Source organism: Nelumbo lutea, chromosome 3 (assembly GCF_056320005.1).
Source record: "Nelumbo lutea isolate HS-2025 chromosome 3, American lotus-T2T, whole genome shotgun sequence".
Lineage (NCBI taxonomy): Eukaryota > Viridiplantae > Streptophyta > Magnoliopsida > Proteales > Nelumbonaceae > Nelumbo > Nelumbo lutea.
In genome coordinates this window covers 115,370,353-115,395,078 of record NC_142686.1, presented here as the reverse complement: position 1 = coordinate 115,395,078, position 24,726 = coordinate 115,370,353, and the positions used below count along the sequence as shown (strand labels likewise).

Below are 24,726 nucleotides of genomic sequence, written 5' to 3'. Positions count from 1 at the left end.
AACATATCCTAACTACGTTCGATGACTCTCCTGAGTTTTGTTGCGCCAAGCCCAAAACACTTTTTTTTATTCATCTGAGAAAAGCCCAAAACACTTCAGTCCTTGACAAAGCTTCAGACCTTCACCGAAGAAGACGGTGGCGGCGGCACACCGGCACCTTCCTTCCCGAAACCCGAACAAGTACCCACCGGCGACCAAAGTTCCGACATCTCTGAAGTCTGAACTGAGCTCTGATCTCTTGAAAGGAACGGCTCAACGGCATCTCCTCAAGGGGATAGCGGCGACCACTGTGGACCTCCAACCTCCGGCGATCAATCTCCGCTGCGGATGCCGGCGACCAGTCTGAAAGGAGTACAGCGACGACTATTCAGGTAAATAAGTGTGTTTTTTTTCGTTTTTCTCTGATCTGATATGCGCATTAAGCCATTAACTCATTTATTATTATTATTATTATTATTATTATTTGCAATACTATGATTTCTCATTTTTTGTGAAGGGACAGAACCGCCATTTGCGCCGGTGACTACTCCATTGGAGCCGAGAGCCACTGCAGAATCTGAGAATCACATCCCCTGTTTTTCAATTTTGATTTGAAGCTTAACCTGGTATATTTCTGTTTCACTTGGAATTAGGAAACATATTCGTATTTTTTCTTTTTTTTTTTCTGCAATTTTCTGTGGAATACATGTTACAGCTTACAAGTTTAGCAACTGCAAAAAAGTGAAAAACCATAACTGATTCAGCCATTCCACATGTCTAAGGTTCTTTTTCATCCCACTAAAACAGTTCAGAAAAAATCTACCAAAAAACCGAGTTCACAAAAGTTTCTAATTTTGAGACTCCCATCTCTAGTCTTTTTGTGTCCAAAACCACATCCTCCCTTCTCTAGACCTACCCCCAGCCCCTCAAACCTAAAACCTTGGACCTAACCCCTTACTATCACCACTTATTTTATCAATTTCCCTCAAATTTGTCATCAGTCCAGCTTTGGATCACAGCAGTCCTACACTAGATATATTCTAGAATTTAAGGTATTGATGTAATCTCACAAATAAGTTAATATAAGCTACAATGATGAAAGAAAAAGAAATGAGATTGAACATTTAGTTTAGTCTCTAAAAAAGTTTCCAAAGAATGATATAAACTTTGATTTTTTGATCACTTTGATGTGTCTTTGTATGTGACAACTCCCGTTGATTGGAATAAAACTTAAACTGCCTGATTCTTGAACAAAACATAACATATTATAGTATCTAGATAAGTAAGAATCATGTAGAGTCAAATAGAAACCTTTTCCACTAATGTCTACTCAAGGGACAGATTTTGAGCTCCAACTCGCATGAGGATATCTTTTGAACTCGTATGACTGAATTTTTCCTCATGCAAATTGGAGAAATATTGGCCTCTATCTATATCAACCCCTGACAAGACACTTTCATTCCAAATAATTAGAAGACCTCCTGACGATCCTGAGGCAGCAAGCCATGCCCAATTTTTATTTCTGACCTCCCAAATTGCCTTTATCAACCTTCTATCAATCCTCTCTTTCTTGGTTTCTTGAATTACCACTAAGTCTGGGTTTTCTCGGGTGAGAGTCTCCTTCACTAAGTTTCTTTTTTGACCCCCTCCCAAGCCTCTAACATTCCAAGTCAACAGCTTCTTTAAGATTCAGCTGGTTTCTTTCCCTGATTTCTTTTCCTCCCTACACTTTCCTTGGCTTCCTTCCAATTCAAGTCACACCTTAGCTTCTTCAACTCTCTCATTGACTTCAGATGGAGGGTGTTGCCCTTCTCCCCTAAGATGTCCTTTATTTTTCAATTCTTCCCTTGAGAATCCATTGTAGATATGCCTAGATTTCCTGTTACCTTATCTGTTTTGCTTGCTGAGTTCTCTGATTTCTGTTGCTTCCGGGCAAACTCTCTATGAGCCCATGTTTTCAGCTGGTCTGTTATGGACGCATTCCTCGGGAAGACATACCATCGCCGCCGGCAGCAGCAGGAACCTGACCCACCGCCAGCAGCAGTAATGATTCAGTGATTCTCAATCTACCCAGTTCGGCAGTAGTAGTCTCATCCAGATTAGGTTAGCTTATCTTATCCTTAGCAAGATAGAACTGGAAGTCTCCCTATTCAACAAGGAGACTCCCTCAGATTAGGACTCTTGTAATCTCCTATTTAAGGAGACACCCTTATTGAATGAAATCATCAAATTATTCAGTCAACGAGTGAGTTAGGAGAGTTAGTGATCTCTTGGACAAATCACCAAAGGCGCCAAGATAGGTTCATCACGAACAGGAAGGACCAAGGGAAAATAGGAGGTTTTCCCCGTGGACCGACCCGTGACGAGATCCTATTCTCGGCCCCTCAACAACTTGGTATCAGAGCAGGGCGTCATGGGAGATCTAGAACGGCTACCATCCAGGGTCCACGACCTCGAGCACCAACTCGTGGAGACCAGCTCTGAAGTTCGTGAGATCAAAGGCGAAGTGAGGGAACTGCGATGTCTGATGGAGATGTTCTTTTCTAGCAGGGAAAGGAACTCTGAAGGAGGGACAGCTGCTAACGACCGCCGACTAGATCTGCCGGAGTCTTCCGGCGAACAACAATCCGTTAGTTATGGAGCAACCGTCGTCCCCAAGTACAGCAGGCTGGAGTTCCTGTCGTACAACGGCAACGAAGACCCCCTAGGTTGGTTGTATCGTTGTGAGCAGTTCTTCCGGAATCAACGGACAGATGACTGGGATAAGGTAAGCCTAGCCACCTTTCATTTAACAGAAGAAGCACAACTTTGGTTTTATCGGTTAGAGCAAGAAGAACTCGGGCTCAGTTGGCCCCAGTTTAAATCCTATTGCCTTCCTTGGTTCGGATCCCCACTGACCAGCAACCTAGTGGGCGAGCTAATTAACCTTAAACAGACCGGAACAGTTGCTGAATACCAGCGATAGTTCCAAACCCTCCTTGCGAGGCATCCTCCGTGAGACCTGACCAGCAAGTGGATATGTTCACAGCAGGGCTAGTAGAACCCCTGCGAGTGGATGTCGAGATGCAGAATCCCCCAAATTTGGTCACAGCCATGAACTTAGCCCGCGCATTTGAGCGCAAGCTGCAGCTTAGCCGCGAAATTTTTAATGTGGGTTGTCCACCGAACTCGTGGGTGCCCCCAAGATCAGCAGCAACGACCCCCTCTTCTGCTACTAGCCGGGAACTGAAACCTCACACGACCACCACCTCTAGAGCAGTGACAAGTACAGGCAGTAACATGACCACTCCTCCCATCAGGCGTTTGACCAGAGCAGAAATGGCAGAACGTCGAGCGAGAGGTCAATGTTTCAATTGTGATGACCTCTACTCCGCAGGAGATAGATGCAAGAGGCTTTTTTGCCTTCTCATCGATGGGCAAGAGAAGGAGGAAGGGGATCCCGCCACATTCGAGCCAGAGATCTCTCTCCATGCGATCATCGGTATTAAAACCTCTCAAATCATGTAGTTACAGGCACAGATCGCAGGTCAGCCGGTGCGCATTCTCGTCGATTCAGGGAGCACACACTTCATAAGTGAACAGGCCACCCTGCAGTTAAAACTACCAATGGAACTCCGGCCACGACTACAGGTAGCCGTCGCAAATGGTGAGAAAGTTCATAGTCCAGGGATTTGTATGGACGTCCCGATACAGGTCAATTCTGAACTAATTCTTGTTGATTTATTTGTACTCTCATTGGATGGGTTCGATATTGTTCTTGGGGTCAAGTGGTTAATCACCCTAGGGCTGATTTTATGGGACTTCAGTGCACTCACAATGACATTTCACCTAAATGGGAAACAAGTTTCATGGCACGGTTGCAGGGTTAAAGAAAAGAGACCACAGGTCCATACTCTTCAGACAGAACTGGCAGCTATGGAAAAACTCCTCGCCGAGTTTTCAGATTTATTCCAGGAACCCAAGGGACTCCCTCCTCCCCGAGCTTGCGACCATCGCATCCCTTTAGTGGCAGGGTCAGCGCCAGTCGTTGTTCGGCCTTATCGCTACCCTCACCTACAGAAGGATGAGATAGAAAGACAGTGTACAACGATGCTGCAACAAGGAATTATACGCAAAAGTCACTCCCCCTTCTCTTCGTCGGTTCTATTGGTGGCAAAGCAGGATGGAACGTGGAGGTTCTGTGTTGACTATAGAGAACTCAATGACCAGACGATCAAGGATAAGTTCCCTATTCCCGTTGTGGACGAATTGCATGGTGTGCAGTATTTCTCTAAGTTGGACCTCAGATCAGGGTATTTTCAGGTTCGCATGGCTCCCGGTGACGTGAAGAAGACTGCCTTCCGCACCCACCTTTCCCTTCGAATTTTTGGTCATGCCATTCGGTCTCTCCAATGCCCCATCCACATTTCAGTCATTAATGAACGAGGTATTTCAGCCCCATCTGCGCAAATTTGTTTTAGTTTTCTTTGACGATATCCTCGTTTACAGCAAATCATGGGTAGAGCATGTGCATCATATGCGATCAGTTTTTGAGCTCCTGTGCCAACACAAATTATTCCTCAAAAGGTCCAAGTGTTCCTTCGGGGAGCGACAGGTTCTTTATCTCGGCCACGTCATCCATGGGCAGGGTGTGACAGTTGATGGTTCCAAGATTTAGGCTATCAAAGAATGGCCCAAACCTCAATCAACCAAGGCCTTGTGCGGATTCCTCGGATTAACGGGTTACTACCGCAAATTTTTTCAGAACTATGGATTGTTGGCAGCACCGTTAACCAACCTGTTAAAGAAAAATTCCTTCCGCTGGGACGACACAACAGAGGAAGCTTCTCTGGCGCTAAGGATTGCACTATCCTCCACCCCGGTCCTGCAGTTACCTAATTTCGCCCTCGAGTTTACTGTCGAGTGCGATGCTTCCGGAGTAGGTATCGACGCCCTATTACAGCAGCAAGGGCACCTAATTGCTTTCTTCAGCCGCCGATTGGCCGATCGGCATCTAAAGCTTCCAGCCTATGAGCGCGAGCTGATTGGCCTCGCCCGAGCTGTCTAGCACTGGAGACCATATTTGTGGGGGCGGTCATTCGTCGTCAAAACTGATCATTACAGCCTCAAATACCTGTTAGAGCAACGTCTCACCACTGCCCCTCAGCAGCATTGGGTTAGCAAACTGCTCGGTTCGACTTCCGGGTGGAGTACAAGGCGGGGTCCTCCAATCGCGTAGCTGATGCCTTATCTAGGCGAGATGAAGACGCAATGACTCTGTATGGCATTTCCCAGCCCCGGATCTCTTTGTTTGACGACATTAAGAAGGCAACACCACAATCTCCGGAATGGTCACCCTTGGTCCAGAAGATCCAGTTAGGCACTGCCGACCCCAATTGGTCACTTCAAGACGGGTTGATACTATTATAAGGGACGGGTCCATCTTCCGTTCGACTCCCCGTTGATTTCCACCATCATCACCAGCATCCATAACTCCACCCATGAAGGTGTTCAGAAAGCGCTACACCGCATTTGGACTGATTTCCATTGGCGAGGTATGAAAACTTCTATTCGAGATTTTGTCCAGAAATGCTCCACATGCCAACAACATAAATGGGAAAACCTACACCCAGCAGGCCTCCTTTAGCCCCTTTCCATTCCGTCACAGATCTGGCCCGACATCTCCATGGACTTCATTGAAGGACTACCCAAGGTAGGTGGCAAATCAGTTCTCTTCGTGGTAGTCGATCGCATCTCTAAATACGCCCACTTCATTCCTCTATCACACCCGTACAATGCCACTTTAGTTGCCCTCGTCTTCTTTACACATATTTTTCGTTTACATGGGTTACCAGAATCCATTGTCAGCGATAGGGACCCGGTTTTCATCAGTGCCTTCTGGAAGGAGTTATTCCGGCTGCATGGCACCACCCTGGCTTACTCTTCAGCTTACCGGCCGCAGACCGACGGTCAGACAGAGGTGGTCAACCGCACCATCAAAATGTACCTCCGTTGTTTCATCGGCGATCAACCGCGACGGTGGGTGGATTGGCTCCCTTGGGCCGAGTACTGTTACAACACAACCTACCATTCTTCCCTCGGCATGACTCCCTTTCGCGTCGTTTATGGCCGGGACCCTCCCCGCTTGCTGTCCTACGAGCTTGGTTCTACTCGTTTGGACGCAATTGATCACTCCTTACAAGAACGCGACGCCCTCCTAGCCGATGTCCACCTTTGCTTACAGCAGGCCCAACTCCGCATGAAGCTCACCTATGACAAGCACCACCGGGAACTGTCGTTCGATCCAGGACAATTTGTTCGGTTAAAGCTCCAGCCCTACCGGCAACCCTCCTTGCGCCACAGGGCTGCCCCGAAGCTGTCCCCTAAGTTCTATGGGCCCTTCAAGGTTCTACGACGGATTGGCAGTGTGGCCTGCCAGCTGGAATTGCCAGCGTCCAACCGGATTCATGATGTCTTCCACATCTCCTTACTGAAGCCATTTACAGGTGTTCCTTCAGACCAAGTTCCCCCCCTACCACCCCTAAAAGATGACAAACTGGTCCCCCAACCTAAAGCTCTCCTCCGCTCTCGTTTCAATCGAGGAGTTCTTGAAGTCTTGGTGGAATGGTGTAACTTACCATCGGTTGAAGCCACATGGATCCCATTGACAGAGTTCTAGGCCATGTACCCGGAATTCAAGCTTGAGGACAAGCTCTTAGTCCAGGAGGGGAGTAATGTTATGGACGCATTCCTCAGGAAGACATACCATCGCCGTCGGCAACAGCAGGAACCTGACCCACTGCAAGCAGCAGTAATGATTCAGTGATTCTCAGTCTACCCAGTTCGGCAACAACAATCTCATCCAGACTAGATTAGCTTATCTTGCTTGTCCTTATCTTCTTGTTCTTATCTTATTCTATTGCTCTTATCTTATCTTGTTAGTAAGTTATCGGATTAGGATTAGCTTATTTTATCCCGAGCAAGATAGAACTGGAAGTCTCCCTATTCAACAAGGAGACTCCCTCAAATTAGGACTCTTGTAATCTCCTATTTAAGGAGACACCCTTATTGAATGAAATCATCAAATTATTCAGTCAATGAGTTAGGAGAGTTGGTGATCTCTTGGACAAATCACCAAAGGCGCCAAGATAGGTTCATCACGAACAGGAAGGAACAAGGGAAAACATGAGGTTTTCCCCGTGGACCGACCCGTGACGAGATCCTATTCTCGGGCCCTCAACATGGTCACTCTTGGCAGATGGGCAGTGGTTGTGGGGGTCCACTCTACCTGTACCTACTAAATTAGAGGGGGGGGGGCACAGAGGGAACAAGAGGTTGGAATGAAGTACCTGGAGACTGAGATTGGGGCACGAAAGGCGGGCTTGTGGTTTGAACTGAGTTCTCTGACCTTTTCCTAGCAAATGGGCAGCTCCCCCCTCTCACCGCTATTCCCATAGAGATGGGCCTTCTCTTGATTTTCTTTGAAGAGAGACTTCATTCCTGATAAAGGACCTTCTTCCTCTGGACATTCCACTTCTGATCTATATGAACCGACTCCTCTTTTGAACTCATATCTGCTTCTGAATTTGAGGGGAAGGAGGAGGGCGTTGAAGGGCAGAACATTGAGGACTTTTCTTCTCCTAGAAAAGGAGGGGGGGTATTTACTGAAACTCCCAAAGGGTACAGTGGGGTTTGCGGCGAGGACGACATTTATGAGTTGGCATCCTCAAGTAGTTGTAGGCCCGAAGAGTTTGGATCGAAGGATGAAGAAACTTTCGGGCAGCTAATCTCTCAACCAAGGGTTGACTTATCCTGCAAAGTAGTTTGGGGAAAAGGGCCTATCTTGTTTGGTCCCACCTTCAAAAGATTTTGTTTGGGCCTCGTCTTTTCTAGGGGACTTTTGTTGGGCTCGGGGGGTCCAGTGCTTTAAAAGCGCAAGGTGCAGGGGTCAATTTGCGCCTGAGGTGCAAGGTGAGGCGCACGCCTTTTTAAGCAAGGCACAAAAAATATAAAAAAACTAAAAAATAAAAAATTGCCAAAAAATTCAAAAAATGCAAAAAAAAATAAAAATTATTAAACATCATATTAATAAAAATATTAACATATATTTTAAAATAAATGTTTTAAAAAACCTATTATCTAAAATTAAAATACATAAATATAACATGTAAAGCATATTCAAATGAGGATTTAAAAATAAAATCAAATATATAAAACACTTTCAAGCATATAAAACCCACAATTTCTTTTTTTTTTTTCTCAATTGCATTACTTCAAGTAGCTAATGTAATGTAAAACATATTACATTCCTGATTCTATGAGTCGCCTTTGTGCCACTGAGGTGCAAGGCGCACTAGGCGGGCGCACCAGGCGTGCGCCTTTTGAAAGGGCTGCGCCTAGGGCTTGGGCAAGGGGCCTACCCTAAAATGCTCCTAGGCGTGCCTTTTAAATCACTGGGGGGGGGACTTGGAACTCTTCAATTTGAAATTTGTAGGTTCGTGCATTGGTCGCTGAACCGGGAGAGCAGTGTCGGTCTTTATCATTGGCTCATGCGTGTCAGCTGGCTTTTGAGTTACCGAGTTGCTATTGGTGACGACTATCAAGGACTCGATGAGTCTGGAGACTAACCTCGGTCTTCTTCTCCACTGAGATTTCAATACTAAACCAGATATTTCTTTCATGGAGGAGAATCGATCTGGGAACACTATGAAGTCTTCTACTCCGAACCCGAATCTTTGCCCTGTTTAGATCTTTTAGTAATCTGGTTGACATATGAACTGTCTTGAGTCCTCCGCAGAGGTTACCTATCAACTTGAAGGTCGGTCGAGTCCAGAGGTGAAAGGGGAGTCCTCTGATTTCGGTCCAGCCAACAAATTTAAGGAGGTCATCTGCAGAATTTACTAAAGGCCACCACCTGCAAATAGAAACCTTTGTACTGAAAAGCTTGAGAGAGCCTAGTCTCAGCCACTTTTGGAGTTGTTCATCTGAATCAGTAAATCCGATTGCCTAGTTACTACTAAAAGGGTGAACGTCTATCCATGAGTGGGGGTGGAGGTTGGCAGTGAGACCTACATATTCCCAACTTATACCCGACGATTTTTCACAAATGAAGGCTCCACAAACCAAAGGGGTTTGAGTTGTGGACGATGTTAATCACCTTTCCCCCACCTACTGAAACGACTTGACTTTCTTTTAGGGACCCGGGGGGGGGGGGGTGTTGTGAAAGCTGTAGCCTGTGGGGGAGGGGGAAGGAGGATTGGGTCCGTTGGGAGTTGTCATACCTCCTGTAAAGCAGTCAAAAAGGATCGCCATCCTTGCTCCTTCATCCCCTCTGGGATGCAATTACCCCTGATTCTGTCAGAGCCTTTCCAAGAGGCCAGACGAATGTATCTCCCTCGGTTGTTTGTCTTCGACTGGAAGATTGTATGTTGGTTGTTCACCAAAATTTTCCTATCCAAAGGTCCCTTTTGGCCTGTAGTGGCGACTGACAAGAAGGAACTCAGTTCCGAGCATTCCTTGGCACCTAGCGAAAGTTTTGTCCAGTAGCCTCTTCCCTTTCTGTGATGTCACAATAACCTTCGGTGGCCCGGGAGCCTGCAAGCTCGAAGGACTTCGATTCAATGCAAACCAGTTTTCCATTACTGGGAACAGGGAGCCTCCCTGCCAGCGTGGTCATGTCCCGAGGGGGGAAAAAGGAAAGCAAGAAAACTATTGAACAAGTGCAAACCTATTATTGTTAACAGCAGGGTTGAAAAATGCCATAGCTCCAATTTCCACAGCTTTTCATTACACTCATGAACAGCCATCCCCCAAAACCGGACAAGGGCCTCAACAAACCCATTGGCCCCCATAAAAATTCTGGCCTCTTCATCATTCTTCAGAAAGTGTCATATCTGTTCCACTACTTTGCATTGCCTCCTTAGGTGATTTCCTTCATACAAGACAGTCATGGAGTTCTCGTACATCTGAAACAGGATTCAAGAGAACTGATTTTAATTCTGGTTTCACACTTTCACCAAGGATGGAAACAACTTGGATTCATCCCTGACCCTGACTCTGACCCAGCCTTATTTGATTCCAACTAAACCTAGACCATCCCATGAGAGGTTACCCTGCTGACAGTGATCAATACTTCTGGCTGATCCTCAACTCAAGAGTCAATTGTTCCAATGACAGTCCTTGCATAATCTGTTCAGTCAGATCCAGTCTTTTTAAGGACAAGAAGTCTTTTTCAAGGCACTTGAGCCTATCTTAGATCTCTTACTTCTCTCCTAAAAAGATCTTCTAACGTAGCAAACTTCCATTGTGTAACATGATGGTGGAGAGTACAGACTACAACGTCCTCCTGTCAAGAGGAGTTGGCTATTCATGAGAAGATATGGTGAGTTGTTCTGTTAAAGTTAGCTAGTGTATCACTTTATCTCAACTAACCAGAATCCTAACAGGAAATTAGGAAGAACCACCTTGACTGAAAAACACAATGCAAAATCAGTTCGAAAAAACCAGTCCAAAACGTTTTCAAAAGTACTAGCATTTAGTTTGGAAACAATGTCATACAGGGTGGATGCACAGTAGAAGTCATGTTTACTAATTGCTTGTATAACATCTGCAACAGTTACTGATTGGAGGATATTTGGGGGTTGAAGGATGCTAGTAAAAAATGAGTTTAAGCAGTTTTTCCCCACAGACGAGGTAGCAGTTGTGCCTAATTTTGTCCTGTAGCATGTCTTTTCATTGGTCTCACCATGCATTTAGGACAAGGTGTCCAAGTGTTGCAGAAACTCAATTTATTGGCTTTATAACCACCTGTTGTGCTTTCATCAACTTGTTGAATGCCAGTTGCAAGAGACGTTCAATAGTTTCACTAAAACTTACCCTAATTCCTTAACCCCTACATCATGGGTGTTTGAATCATGCCATGATTTGAATTTCCTAATTCAAATTGGATGTGGAGAATGAAAAGATTAAAATATGACAGCCACTAATATTATGCATGATAACAATTAGATTTTATGTATGATAACAAAGACTCAGTAGATGGGGAATTCAGGATTGCTTGAACCAGAACAGAACAGAGGTCAAACTTCAAATTACCAAACCTAACTGTACCCCAATTAATCATGTAGGATGTCCGAGTATGGCAGGCATTGGTGGTATGATCAGAGACTCCTCAAACAAAGTGTTGGCTATGTACTCAGGACCTTTAGGGGAAGGTGACTCTTTAAAAGCTGAACTGTTAGCTCTACTTCAAGGGCTAAAGATTGCCAAGCAAGCAGATTTTAAGAACTTGGAAATAGAAGGGGACTCAAAAACAGTGGTATCTTGGATCAATTCAAGCAGTAATGTTCCTTGGTACTACAGGCATCAGTTAAGGGAGATAATAACCATTAGCAAGGGAACTTAATGCCTCGTTTACATGGGTTAGGAGAACTGCAAATGGAATGGTTGATTCTCTAGCTAAACAGGGAGTTCAAAGGCAACAGCTTTTTTGGGCTTTATTGTAAAAATTCTCTGTTGAAATGTCTATGTTTTATCTGCTGTATCTCTGTAGTAATACTCTTAAGTGAACAAATTTCTCATTTTCTCTGATAAAAAAAATGTAGAATGTCTGAGTGTTTCCAAATGTCTGTTGTTTTCTGATGGTTGCCCTTGTTTATGTTGGTTAGTTGCTTCACACAAGCTTGTGAGTTAAAAGTTGCTTTTTTATCTTCAACTATTTAATCAGTTGAATTTATTATACCTGTCTATGCAACATAAAGGGAAGCAGTTGCTCACATTTGAAATGCAATTATTTTAATATATATTTTGGTGAATGAATTTGCATTTAAAATTGGTATCTATTGTTATTACTAATGTGGTGAAACAGGGAATTATTTGGACAAGGCTTAGAGATGATGACAGAATTAAATCTGGTTCTGAAAAGGGGAAAGGAGATTTGTTAGTATATTTGATTTCATATGCTGCAAGTGTATCAACTTATTTTTAAATGATTAGGAAGAGTAATTATGCAAAAGGAGATTTCAAAGAATCACAAAAGAATGAAGGTTGATTCCTTGTAACCATGTCTTGTATCAAGGAATGGGCTGGTTATTAATTAGGGAAGTCTTGTTCACTTGGATGAATCGCCTTGGAACTAGATTTGAGTCATAGTAGATGTTTAGACAAGGATTCTTATTTGCTTGTTAACAATTGTACAGTCCCTTTTTGGGTGTATATGAGTTATAGTTTTGTTTATAATACATTACAGTACCTTTTAATAAAATAAAAAAAATGCATGCTTCTCCTAATACTCTAAGGCCCTTTTTGAGGAATATTGCCACTGAATCACCTGATCTTTTCATTTTTTTTTGTCTCTGGCATTATAGGTTGAAAGCTGCTAAGAAACATCTACCTCTCTTCTTAATTCCCTCCAAATGAAGAAGTTTCTTTGCACTGGTCCTCTTTCCTTGAGCATAGTCCACATGCCTACAAGACTTTGTGTTCAATTATTGCTTTCTCTCCCATTTTGTTCTTCTGTGGTTCATGCTTCCCTTACTGAATATGAGAGTTGTGAAGAAGGTTATGCTTCATGTATTATTCAAGAAAAAGACCTTCTTTGCTCAAGCAATACTGAAAGTGGGCTTCATGTCCTTGACCTCTTAGATCATGGTTTGATCGATCCAGATCCTATGCTATACAATAAATTGTTAAAGAAGTGCACCCAGTTGAAGAGGGTTAAAGAAGGAAAGATTGTTCATGCCCACATCCTCAACTCCAAGTTCAAGTCAGATCTTTATATTCAAAATAGCATCCTCAATATGTATGCAAAATGTGGTTGTTTAGATGATGCCCGCTCATTGTTCAACGAAATGCCTCTGAAAGACATGGTCACATGGACTGCTATGATTACTGGGTACTCTCAGAATGATAAAGCAGAAGAAGCTATTGAGTTGTTTCCTCAGATGCTTAAGCTTGGACTAAAGCCGAATCAATATACATTTTCCAGCCTTTTAAAGGCTTCTGGGGCTGCACCAAGTGACAAAAATGGTAGGCAAATTCATGCATTTTGCACAAAATATGGTTATGAATCAAATGTTTATGTAGGAAGTTCTCTTTTGGACATGTATGCTAGGTTTGGAAAAATGGAGGCGGCTCAGTTGGTCTTTGATGGGATGGTGACAAGGAATGAGGTCTCATGGAATGCTCTGATTGCTGGACATGCGAGGAAGGGTGAAGGGGAGAACACTCTTCGACTATTCTGGGAGATGCTGAGGGAAGATTATAAACCTACACATTTTACTTATTCCAGTGTTTTCAGTGGTTGTGCTAGTGTAGGAGCTCTAGAGCAAGGCAAATGGGTGCATGCATACATGATAAAATCAGGGGGCAAACTCATTGCATTTCTTGGTAACACTCTTGTTGACATGTATGCAAAGTCAGGCAGCATAGATGATGCAAGGAAAGTTTTTAATAGGTTGGAAACAAGAGATGTTGTTTCTTGGAATTCTATCCTTACTGGTTGTGCACAACATGGGCTTGCAAGGGAAACCCTAAGTCGATTTGAAGAAATGCTAAGGATCGGCGTAAAACCTAATGAGATAACCTTCCTTTGTGTCCTTACTGCATGCAGCCATGGTGGCCTATTGAATGAAGGACAACACTATTTTGAATTGATGAAGAAATACCAGGTAGAACCAAAGGTTGAGCATTATGTGACAATTGTTGATCTTCTTGGTCGAGCAGGGCTTCTTGACCAAGCCAAGGAGTTCATTGGGGAGATGCCAATTGAACCAACTGCAGCTGTTTGGGGAGCTTTGCTTGGTGCTTGTAGGATGCATGGGAATATGGAGTTGGGTACTTTTGCTGCCGAACGTGTTTTTGAGCTTGACCCCCATGATTCTGGCCCACATGTGTTGCTTTATAACATCTATGCATCTGCTGGTAGGTGGGTAGATGCTGCAACAGTGAGAAAGATGATGAAAGAGAGTGGGGTAAAAAAGGAACCTGCTTGTAGTTGGGTGGAAATTGAGAATACAGTTCACATGTTTGTTGCCAATGATGACACCCATCCCCAACGAAAAGAGATCCATAGGATGTGGGAGAAGATAAGTGGGAAGATCAAGGAAGTTGGGTATGTCCCTGACCCAAGCCATGTGCTGTTGTTTGTGGATCAGCAGGAGAGGGAAGCAAAGTTGCAGTACCATAGTGAGAAGCTTGCTCTAGCCTTTGCACTTCTAAATACAACCCCTGGATCCACCATTAGGATAAAAAAGAATATCAGAATGTGTGGTGATTGCCATTCGGCAATCAAGTTTGTCTCGAAGGTGATGGATAGAGAGATCATCGTGAGAGACACCAACCGATTTCATCATTTCAGCAATGGTTCTTGTTCATGTGGGGATTACTGGTGATGCAAAACACCCAATTCTAGAGTCATCAGAGTAAATGATAAAAAAGTTGTCAAAGAGGAGCTTGATCTTTTGGCTGTTTGATAATGAAAAGTGGTTTAGAGGTAAGAAATTATTTATGCATAAACTCCTTGTTAATCATGAAATTCATGCAAATATCTTTATATGTTTTATTTTCAGGAGCCTGTATCTGTATATGTTCAACCTAGGAAGCCCTTACCTTCTTGTAGCTTACTTCACGCTAGCAACTTATATATTGTGGTGTTTTATACTTCTATGACTGCTTTTGTCACACTGGCTCCACCTATCCCATACATTACTTGGGCTTGTTTGGTAGATGATATTCAAAAGCTTGCCTTTGTTGCAGATAACGGTGCAGTGTGAATCTTGAGATTTTTCTTTTAAATTCAAAGAATAGAACTCCTTTAAATTTTATCATAGTTATGTCTGGGATTGGATGGAAATGATAAGAAACTTAGAAATCAAGGAAATAAACCTTGTTTTTTAGTTATTGGTTTTAATACTTTACTCTGCACATAAGTTTTTTAGTCTTGGATCAATAAATAGAAAGAAAGGGAAATAAAAGAAGCACTGCATTTTAATGCCAACAGGTTGGAGGAACTACCTTGTCCCTTCAGCTTTATGGAACTCATCTGTGCTGCTTACGTAGCCTTCTAGCCTTGGGGAGGAAAACTTGTGTAGAGTGCAGGCAGGTCAGTGATGGAGTTCGTGCAGGCAGGTCAGTGGAGGAGATCCTTGAAGATAGAAGCAAAAAATCTCTTGTTCGAAGAGATGAGAATCAAGGGGAAGGTAAGCCTGAAGGTAAGGGAAGCGAAAAAGGGTACAATATTGCTGGAAGGATTAGAAGTGATCGAGTGGCTAAGAGAGTTCATAGCTGGAGCTTGTTCAAAAGGGTAAGCAGATAAACTGGCAGGATTTTAGTACATTAGAAGGGAGAAGATATGTTGTTGAATGTAAGAGGAATAGAAGGGGCTTCTTCATAGCTTTGGCTGAATTTTTTGGTAAGGGACAAAGGCAACTGGTGTGCCTACCAGCAGGAAAACAGAACCAAGGTTGGGGGGAAGTTGACTGGTTGATCAAAGAGTTCTTAGCTCAAAGAGTAGCAAATGAGAAAAAAAGCCTCCATAAGGGAGGAGAAGGCATATCTCAGCAACAGCAGGGTAGAACCAGGGCCAGTGGTCATGGCAAAAACAAAAGGCCATTGCAGAATGGTGGGAGGTCTAGAGAGAGAGGAGTGGGATAGTAAGTTTGTGATACAAGCCAAGGAAAAGGTTAATGATTGGAGGAGGGTAGGTGACTTACTGGCAACCAGGTTGAAGTTGAAGAGTGTTTTCATAGTAACCCCCTTCGATAACTGTAAAGCCATCCTAGATCCAATAGAGAATGATTTGGAAATATCAGCTATCAATGTTCAGGCTGAGTTCGGATCATTCACAATCTTCAAATGGAATCCAACATCCAACTCCAAGGATTTTTTTGTCGAAGATGGTGTGGTGGTGCGTGTAATAGGCTTGCCATTCCATCTATGGAAACAAGAAATAGCAGAGTCTATAGCTGTGTTGTGTGGAGGAATCTTGAAAGGTGCTTTCTGCGGCGATCTCTATTTAGTAGCAATCCTGCTAAGTGGTGTGAAGCCAGAAGAAATTCCACGAAAGGTAGAGGTACGAACAGGGGGGAGCTTTGTCTTTGTGTGGTTAGCTTCCTCCATTGAAGCAGGGCTGTGGAAGGAGGCTCGTATGGTAGGAGGGGAGGAGGAAGAAGAAGCACTACGTGGACTTGTGAGATTGGGTAATTCAAATGGGAAGGGATGTTTCACTAAGAAGGGTCAACAAATTCTGGGAAGCCAAAAAGCTTTGGGGCAGTTGGAAGGTCAAACCTGGAGAAAGCAAGAAAAGGTTATGACAAATGGCAGATCCTTTGCGCAGGTGGTGTCAGGGGAAACAAACAAAAATTTTCTAGTGTCGAAAGGGAGAGGGCTGAACCAGCAACCTCAGACAAGGAAGGTTGCTGGTTCGGCCATTAAAACAGGGGGGTGTGACTCTTTAAGTGGTCACGTGGGACGAAAAGAAGGGCCCAATCAAGTGGATCCCTTTTATGGTGGGCCGGAGAAGGCATCTCAAGTAAAGGCCTTAAAATTGGGCTCCTATAGTCTTGAGCCCAAGGCCCATTACAAGACAGATGGGCCGAGGAACACGTTAAGTAAGCACGTGACTGGGAGGAGGGATGAGCTAATAGACGAGATAAAGCGTCTATCTTCTTCAACCTCAAACTCCTCTCGATCGAACAGATCAGGGGCAAAAAAATCTCAAGACTCACAGTCTCGAGGCTCTCTACAGTGGGTCCCATCCAACCTGGCAAACCGTCTCTCACCAGATAGGCACAACTCAAGATACTTGAAGCCTAGTGATGAGAACAGAACAGGGCTTGAAGATTGGTTGAGTGAACAAAACAGCAATGACGTTTCTGATAGAGACGAAACGTAAGTCTGGGAAGTTTGTCTTCGAAAAGCAACAATGATTTTCTTGAAATAGAAAGTTTGCATACATAGCTGTTGTTTTTAGAGGAAGAGACTGAAGAGGCAGGTGGCGGGAAGACTAGAAATGGTGAAGAAAATGGTTCTAAAGCTGTGAAAACTCCTCCCTTCGTCGAGGGAGCTGACCTTGAGTCTAATGAATTACAGGATGTTGGTGGAGAGGGACAAGAATCGGCCGTGGGGATGGATGCGGGTATTCTAGTGTTGGAAACACAGAGAAAGGTTTTCCAAGTTGGTAGGTCGTCAGGAAGTGATTCTTTCACCATGTCTACTTCACAACCTTGTCCAAAAAGGGGAAAGGCTTTAAAACCATTTGCCGCCTGTCAGCAAGTCATTTCCAGTGTCTCTAGTCCTACCCTCGTTCTATCAGGTATGGGTGTCAATTCTGTTTTAGGTACTGACTTGTTTGCTATGCCTGTAATAGATATCCTAGCTTCCCATCCAGGAGGTTCTGATGCAAGAGAGAGGGTGATAGTGAAAGGAGGAGAGAGGGTGTTGGAAGGAAGTAGTAAGGGGGAGGCGGATAGAATTTGGAAGTTGATCTGTACAATGATGGAGGAACAAAAGAAAAAGGAAGGACTTGTAGAAAGATGTTGTAGCCAAAATAAGTGTGAGCAGGGTAAAATTCTTAGATCCTACTTGGGATTTTGGGTTTCGTAGAGGACTTAGGGATGCTGAAATTGAGTCTCTTTCTATTTTGCTTGGTTGTTTTAATCAGGTTTGTTTGGATCCCTCCAAGCCAGATAAGAGGGTTTGGACTCCTAGACCCAATGGAACCTTCACTTGTGCTTCTTTCTTCAAGTCCATCTCTCAACTTTCTACTCACCAACCCTATCCGTCAAAAGAAATTTGGTGTAGGCCAGTTCCCCCAAAAATTATGGCTTTTTGTTGGGAAGTTTTCCATGGGAAAGTAAACACTTTAGACAACCTACAAAAGAGAAGACCTTTTCTCTGTATTTCTCCTAATTGGTGTATCCTCTGTAGAGCTCACTGTGAGGATTGTTACCATCTATCAGTATCTTGTCCCTTTTTTGCAGACCTTTGGGCTTGGCTACTTTCGTTGTTTGGGGGTAGTTGGAGTCTACCAGTAGAAGTTCACATGCTCTTCAACCATTCTACCTTTTATTGGCCTACAAAAATAGGGAGAATTATGTGGAGATGTGCTCGTGTTGCCTTGACTTGGACTCTTTGGGAAGAAAGGAATCTTAGAATTTTTCAAGATAAGGAAAGGAACAACCAAGATTTGAAAGACTGTGTGCTAAACAGGGCAATACATTGGCTGAAGACCTTGGAAATCTTTCATCAATTCTCCTTTAATGCCATTTGGAGAAATTGGTTAGCAGTAGCAAGGTGTTCATCTCTAAAGGACAAATCAATTACAAGCTGGTCTCCTCCACCCGAAGGCTCAATAAAGTTGAACTTTGATGGAAGCAGCATGGGTAATCCAGGATTATCCGGAGTGGGAGGTGCTTTGAGAAATGAGAAGGGAGAGATTTTGTTGCTCTACTCAGGTCCCTTGGGAATTGGGAATTCCATCAAGGCAGAACTTTTAGCTGTTGTACAAGGGGTCCAAATTGCAAACCAACTGGGGGTACAACACCTAATAATCGAGGGGGTTGAATGGGCCAGACTGTGACCTCGGTGATGGGAAGAGTTTGATCATCCGGGTTGAATGGGCCAGACTGTCAAAGTGAGAGGACACATTTAGATGGGAATATTAGGTTAAGTTTGTTGGGAAGAGGAGGGGGGAGAGCACTTACCAATGCCACTGCTGCTGGACATTGCTGTGGAGTTGCCTTTGTGGTTCAAGCACTGCCAGGTTCAATTACTCCCCCCCCCCCAATGGAATGCTTTTGTCTCTTTTAAATAATAATTTTGCATTGTACACTTCTATGTGTCTCAGTTCTGTAATAATAGTTTCAGTGTTTCACTATTTTCTTTTAAATGCTTTTGGCTCCCCTCCACAAAAGCTTATTAAGAAGACAAAGCAATAAGCTTTTTAATGGTTCAACCATTTCATCGGTTATCAAATGGCCTTTAAATTATAGATTATATTATATGTTTTCAAAAGGTAAACTGTGATAAATTCACTCCATGTAGCTGCCAAGTTTGTTGATTGATGAAACTCATTTCTTCATTTTTTTTATTGGTAGTTTCTGAATCTTGGCACCTCTTTTTCCTTTTTCAGTTTTGCGCTCATGATGTGCTTGTTTTAAAGCCAAACAAAACTGATTTAGGCTCTCCTTTCCTTGGACAGGGTGTAATAAATTGACTGAAGTTGCTTTGACTTTTAAATTATTTGATAAATAATTACTTGTTGTCTATTGACTCACATAGGCCTATACCGTTTGCAATGACATCCCAATTAACTATCATGCCCAGAGCTTTTATTTTTCTTATTCTTTAGCATATGATATCATCAATTGTTTAAATGATTCAGATCTTGTTCATTTTATGCTTTCTCTTCATAGGATTCTCCATCCAAAGTATTACATCTCAGCTATCAAAACTTTTATCTTTAATTATTTGGGCATTCTGTCAAAGTTCCCTCTTTCTAAAACTTTAGATGTTTTTCTACTTGAAAACACCAGAAATCATTGGGTGGGTTTTAGAAGTGGTTGTTACATATCATTGTTTTCTGGTTGTTACACCAGAAAACTCCCTTTCCTCTTCCCTTTGTCTTGATCTAATATTTTACTGCTGATGTTGTTTATCAGCTAGACCCAAGGACTCAAAGGGAAGCATGCCACCATGAATAAAAATTGGTATCTTAATCGAGGTGTGTGGCTCTAAATGGGGTCAAAGACATCAACCCTTGGAAAGGTATAATCTCAATCTACAATTGTTTCATCTCTTTTATTAGATATAAAGTGGGAAATAGGGATAGGATTAAGTTCTGGGCAGGCATATGGTGGGGTAATTCTACTCTGGAGCTAACTTCCATTATCACCCACAGATGCTTCCTTTTGGCTTATGGTGGGGTAATTCTATCTCTGATCTTCATAGGAATGCAGTAAACTTTTTATTTTCCCAACATGTTTTCTGCACTCCCCCCACCCACAGTTTCAGAGTTGCTGAGGAATGGGAGATAACCTTGTATTTTGATGGAAGTGCCCTCGGTAATCCAGGTGAAGCAGGCATTGGAGGTGTTTTTAGAAGAAGAGGTGGAAACATTAGTTGGGCTTTCAGTATATCGATTGGGATAGCCTCTTCAAAAAAGGCTGAAATCTTGGCAGCCTTAACTGATCCGGATAGCAAGAGACTTGGGTTATTCGAACATCACCATCATAGGATACTCTGCTAATACTATCAATTGGTTAGCTGAACCGGACGGTGGCTCCTGGGCTTTAGCTCATCACTTGACTGAAGCCAGAGACATCCTTTCCTCTTTAAATGCAGACTTGGGCTGGATCCCTAGGGAGCTAAACACTGTAGCTGATTGCCTAGCAAAGGCTGGTGTTCACAGGGATTATCTTTTCAGTGATAGCTCTCTTCCTGTACAACTCTTAGAGTTTTTAGCCTCTTTTTGTACATCTTCTCATGTACATTTTGTTTTTTTTAGAATAAACCTACCTTTTTCTCAAAAAAAAAATGTTATATTGAGCATAAATTGTCACATTATCCATGCTATCTTAATAATTGACAGGGCTGGACCTACCCACCCCACTGCCTGGTTGGAAAGTAAATTTGATGATTTATTTCATATATATTTAATTATTAGAGTTCTCCAATTGGATAACTCTAGTCTTGCCCATGAAACTCTTGGCGATCCACATCAATTTTGGTTGCTTAAATTTGGACTTTGGAGGCATCAGAGATTCAGAATGCATATTGTAGGGCAGATAAGATACCCACTTCCGAAAGTTTTGCTCTGAATAAATACATTAGTATTATGCTGCTTCTAAGTTTGAGCGCTTTTTCATCAAGCAGTATGGATAATGAGAAGTGAACTTGTATGCCATGTTCTTGTTAATTTTCTTTTCATACATTGTGCACCTTTTGCAGTCTGAGATTGGGACTAATTCTGGACTGTGATCAAATGCAGGAAAATGGTTATCAGTTACTGTTTCTTAGTGCACGTGCAATTGTTCAGGCCTATCTAACTAGAAGTTTGCTTCTCAATCTGAAACAGGTAATATGGTGCCTTGACTTGTATTTTTATGATTTTCATTTTTGTTCTTGGAGGTTATTTGTAGACATCAAACTCTTCCCATCCCCCTCCTGGAATCTGAATACCCTGGCTATAATGGTCCATCTTATTATAGTTGTTTCTTTTGTTTTATTTTTTTGGGTGGGGTGTGAGACAGATGCTGGGATTTGTTATTTATGAGGGATGGAGTCCTCTGTCAACCTGCCCATTGAGTAATGCATCCATGCTCTGTTTGCATGCTTCCTTACCATTCTTTCTTGTTAAATCCTATCTTGCTAGACACACAAGGAGGAATACTATAGCAAAAGTGTTAAAAGGCCATTACCCAATGGTTGGTCCCAGCTATATCTATCAAAAAAAAAAAAAGGTTGGTCCCAGCTATATCTATCAAAAAAAAAAAAAAAAGGTTGGTCCCAGCTATATAGGGTCTTGGGAGAGATGGATTGGACAGAGACCCATCCTTTGGAATTTTTATGCACAAAGTGGCTGTTCTGAGACTTAACCTGGGTTCTCAGGCTTATCAGTCGAGATTTTACCGTTAAACCAAGAAATGGCCCCTATCGTACTAAAACTGTTGTAGCATTTATTTCTTCTGCAATTTGGTTACATGTTTCATGCTGCCAGGATGGAAAAGCTTTACCAAATGGGCCTGTTGTCATTTCACCCGATGGATTATTTCTTTCATTGTATCGAGAAGGTGAGGTGTAGTGACCAAGAGAATAATTTTTTCTTTGTGATTTAAGTTGGACTCCATTTGGTTAGTGTCCAACCTAGCAAAACACGCTGTTTTTTATGGTTATATATTTTTAATGTTTCCTGAGAAACATGATGGTGGCAATGGAATTGGTCAAATCTGATTGATTGGACATGGAATATGAGCACAGGATCCTGTAGGTTGCTGAAGTAACTAAGCCTGCTTGGTGAAAGATATTTTGATTACAATTGTTCCATGCATCTTGAGAAACTGCTCTGAAGTGAGGGAAAAGAAAAAAATGTGAATTAGATCCTTGCCCTCCAGAATTCTGATGGCATCCAAGATTGTTTATTTCTTTGGAAGACCCTTATGGCCAAAAGTGGGGTCGAGAGTGAGGCCTATTTGGGGGCTATGTTCTCCCTGGGTGGTTTTCTTATTTCCTGGTATTTTTTTGGCCCTCTTTGAGATCGACCACCTCTTTTGGTCTAGCCCCTTCATTTGGGATTTTTGATGATGATATCTTCCCTTTGTGATGCTACGCACCATTTTTCTCTCAACCTTTGTAAATCCCCCTCCAATCATCATCTGCTGTATATTTCTTTCAGCATAAACTGAAGTTCTTGTTCTATTTTATTAGAACTAGGTATTGACAGTCAATCCGGGTATTCCGTTCTGTGGAGTGCAGATTCAATTCGGAAATTGATATCTCTCGGCAATGGTCATCCCAACAATGATTGTTGTACTTTGTTGACTCTAAGGAGGTATAAACTAACGAGAGATGATGCTGACCAAGACAACGACGACGCCAAGTGACGGGAAAAGTGCCATGCTATTGCTAATCATGAAGACCTTGAAATGGGTGGTCCTTTCCATTGACTTCCCAGCAAATGGTCCATCTTGGTGAACATCGCCGAGAGGGTTAACGCCGGCAGCAAATGTAACACTGGCTATTAGAACAACTATGACGTGTGTTTTGAGAGCATTCTGTACACTCGCATTGATTGGAGTGTCCTTATTGTAGGCGATTGATTGGAGGGTAATCCAAAATAGTTTTTGACCAAGGAGATGATCCAACAGGCAAGAGGCAACAGGCAAATGATTTTCATGCAACCTTTCCCATTTGTTGTAGATATTGGGTGAATGCTTGGTCGATCCGTGTGGCAATTGATGGCTTCTCTTACCACCGGCTTCCTTTATGGTGCAAGAATGAAGTTGAGACTTGAGAGAACCGGAATTCCCAGCCCTGGACTTGGCAATGCCCAGAGCCATGCATCCGCAAATTCGACGGTTCATAATTCGCATGGAAAACAATTGCTGCTCATCATGGCGTTGCAGTCGGGTCTGAAATTTAGAATAATTTTTTTTTTTCAAATTTTCTTTGCAGAGTTGATGTTGAGCTTTGAGTTTTTTATAATTATTATCACATCTTCGACTGTGTTGGAGCTGGAGTTTTAATTTGCCGGTGGTCCATGCTTGAATAGTGATGACAATGCCAACAAATTAGAGTCGATGAAAAAAATTTTATCACTTGGATTTTATTGTGAAAATTTGAGAAATAACGAAGGGCAAATTTAACATTTTGTTTTTTTTTTATTTTTTTTCCTTCAACGGATGATGTCTAATGTCATAGAACTTACAAACTTAGGAATACTTTTAAGTAATTTTTTAAACAGTAGGTACGTTTTTGCCCATTTGCTAAACCACATGGACATTTAAGTATTTAACTTTATTTTTTGGGAAAATTGCATATTAGAATTTAATTATTTTTTAGGGAAAATTGCACATTAGTACGCACATTAGTACCCTGAACTTTGGGCTTAGTCTCACTTTGGTCTCCAGCCAATGTTAAAAGTATCAATACAGGTGGTACGCTAGTATCTGGCCTATCAGTATTCTGTATTTTTATTTTTTATTTTTATTTATTTTTTTAATCTGGTTCAGAAGGGCTGATTTAAGGTCGGTCTACCCCCTGAATCACTTGCCGACCCGAAACACCCCCTATAGGGGTGTATTGAGAATGCTCCGATACGATATGCAATAATGCTTTGAACTTTGCTCCAAACTTTAAAACATGCCAATCTAGTACCTAAACTTCTAAAACGTGTCAATTTAGTATTTACAGTTAACCAGTCGTTAGTTATGTTTATCACGTGGCATCATGTGCGATTTAAAATTGTTGAAAATAATAAAATTACCTTTTCAAATAGATCGCCGTTCATCATCTTCTTCTTTAAGAAGATAAAACAGAGATGTAAGTTTTGGATATTGAGTTTTCGGCAATACTTGCATTAAACAAACACCGTGCATGATATAAGGTTTGTGCCATCAAAGCCCCTGGTTCTAGACCATTAATGTTTTTGAGGTTTCCAACCCCAACATAAAACAAACCAATTCGATTGAACTGGCTTTGGGGTGGAAGATGATAATTCTGAACTTTTGGTTGGGTTGAGTTTGTTTAACGGAAATAAAACTTTGGCTTGTTAGATCTTATTTTGCGAAATTTATTCCAAAGGTTTCATTTGGTACAAACACGTAGAGCACAAAACCTTGTATTTTGTGTTATTTTATACATATTACTGTATATATTTGCATTTGTGGTAATCACTCAGTTGTTATTTATCAAAATTCATAGATGGATTTTGATTGGTCAAAACACTTTCGATATCATGTCTTTCCCACATCATAGATTTTTCCTATTCCAAATAGACTCATATTTGGACTTGTAAAAATTTCAGCCCTGAATCCATGATCGTGGTTGGCATTACCTAGTCCTAGCGGTTTCTTCACTACAATTTCCTCTCCGTTTAGCATCTTATCTAGATATACAATCCGAGCTCCTCCCCATCCTATCACATTGTTGTCTTTCATGCGTTCTAGCACATCAAAGACCATGTTATGAATTCCAGTTTCTGGAATGCAGTCATCTTCCATGTATGTGAACTGAGTCTCTTAAATGATTTGGCCTTGATAGTCGCTGCGGTGG

The 24,726-nt window shown here is 42.4% G+C and overlaps 1 protein-coding gene across 9 annotated transcripts; it reads left to right on the top strand.

Annotated features, from left to right (window-relative positions):
* On the top strand, window positions 1-23,270 carry LOC148867836 (pentatricopeptide repeat-containing protein At3g24000, mitochondrial-like). Of its 9 annotated transcripts, none has more exons than XM_088974699.1 (7): window positions 9-371; window positions 503-605; window positions 12,324-14,449; window positions 19,617-19,722; window positions 20,945-21,031; window positions 21,674-21,746; window positions 22,429-23,270. In XM_088974699.1, exon 3 carries the CDS (start codon window positions 12,372-12,374, stop codon window positions 14,346-14,348), a length of 1,977 nt encoding a protein of 658 aa, XP_088830825.1. In that variant the 5' UTR covers window positions 9-371; window positions 503-605; window positions 12,324-12,371; the 3' UTR covers window positions 14,349-14,449; window positions 19,617-19,722; window positions 20,945-21,031; window positions 21,674-21,746; window positions 22,429-23,270. The 9 variants fall into 9 exon arrangements, with proteins under 9 accessions (XP_088830824.1, XP_088830821.1, XP_088830825.1 ...); XM_088974696.1 differs by having other exon boundaries at window positions 33-371; window positions 497-605; XM_088974692.1 differs by lacking the exon at window positions 21,674-21,746 and having other exon boundaries at window positions 48-371; window positions 497-605; window positions 22,429-22,680; window positions 22,765-23,270.
* Window positions 23,271-24,726: the final 1,456 nt, after the last annotated feature.

What these genes read in the sequence shown, in the direction of transcription:
- LOC148867836 (XM_088974698.1), top strand. Translation starts at nt 12,372, where the DNA reads ATGAAGAAGTTTCTTTGCACTGGTCCTCTTTCCTTGAGCATAGTCCAC.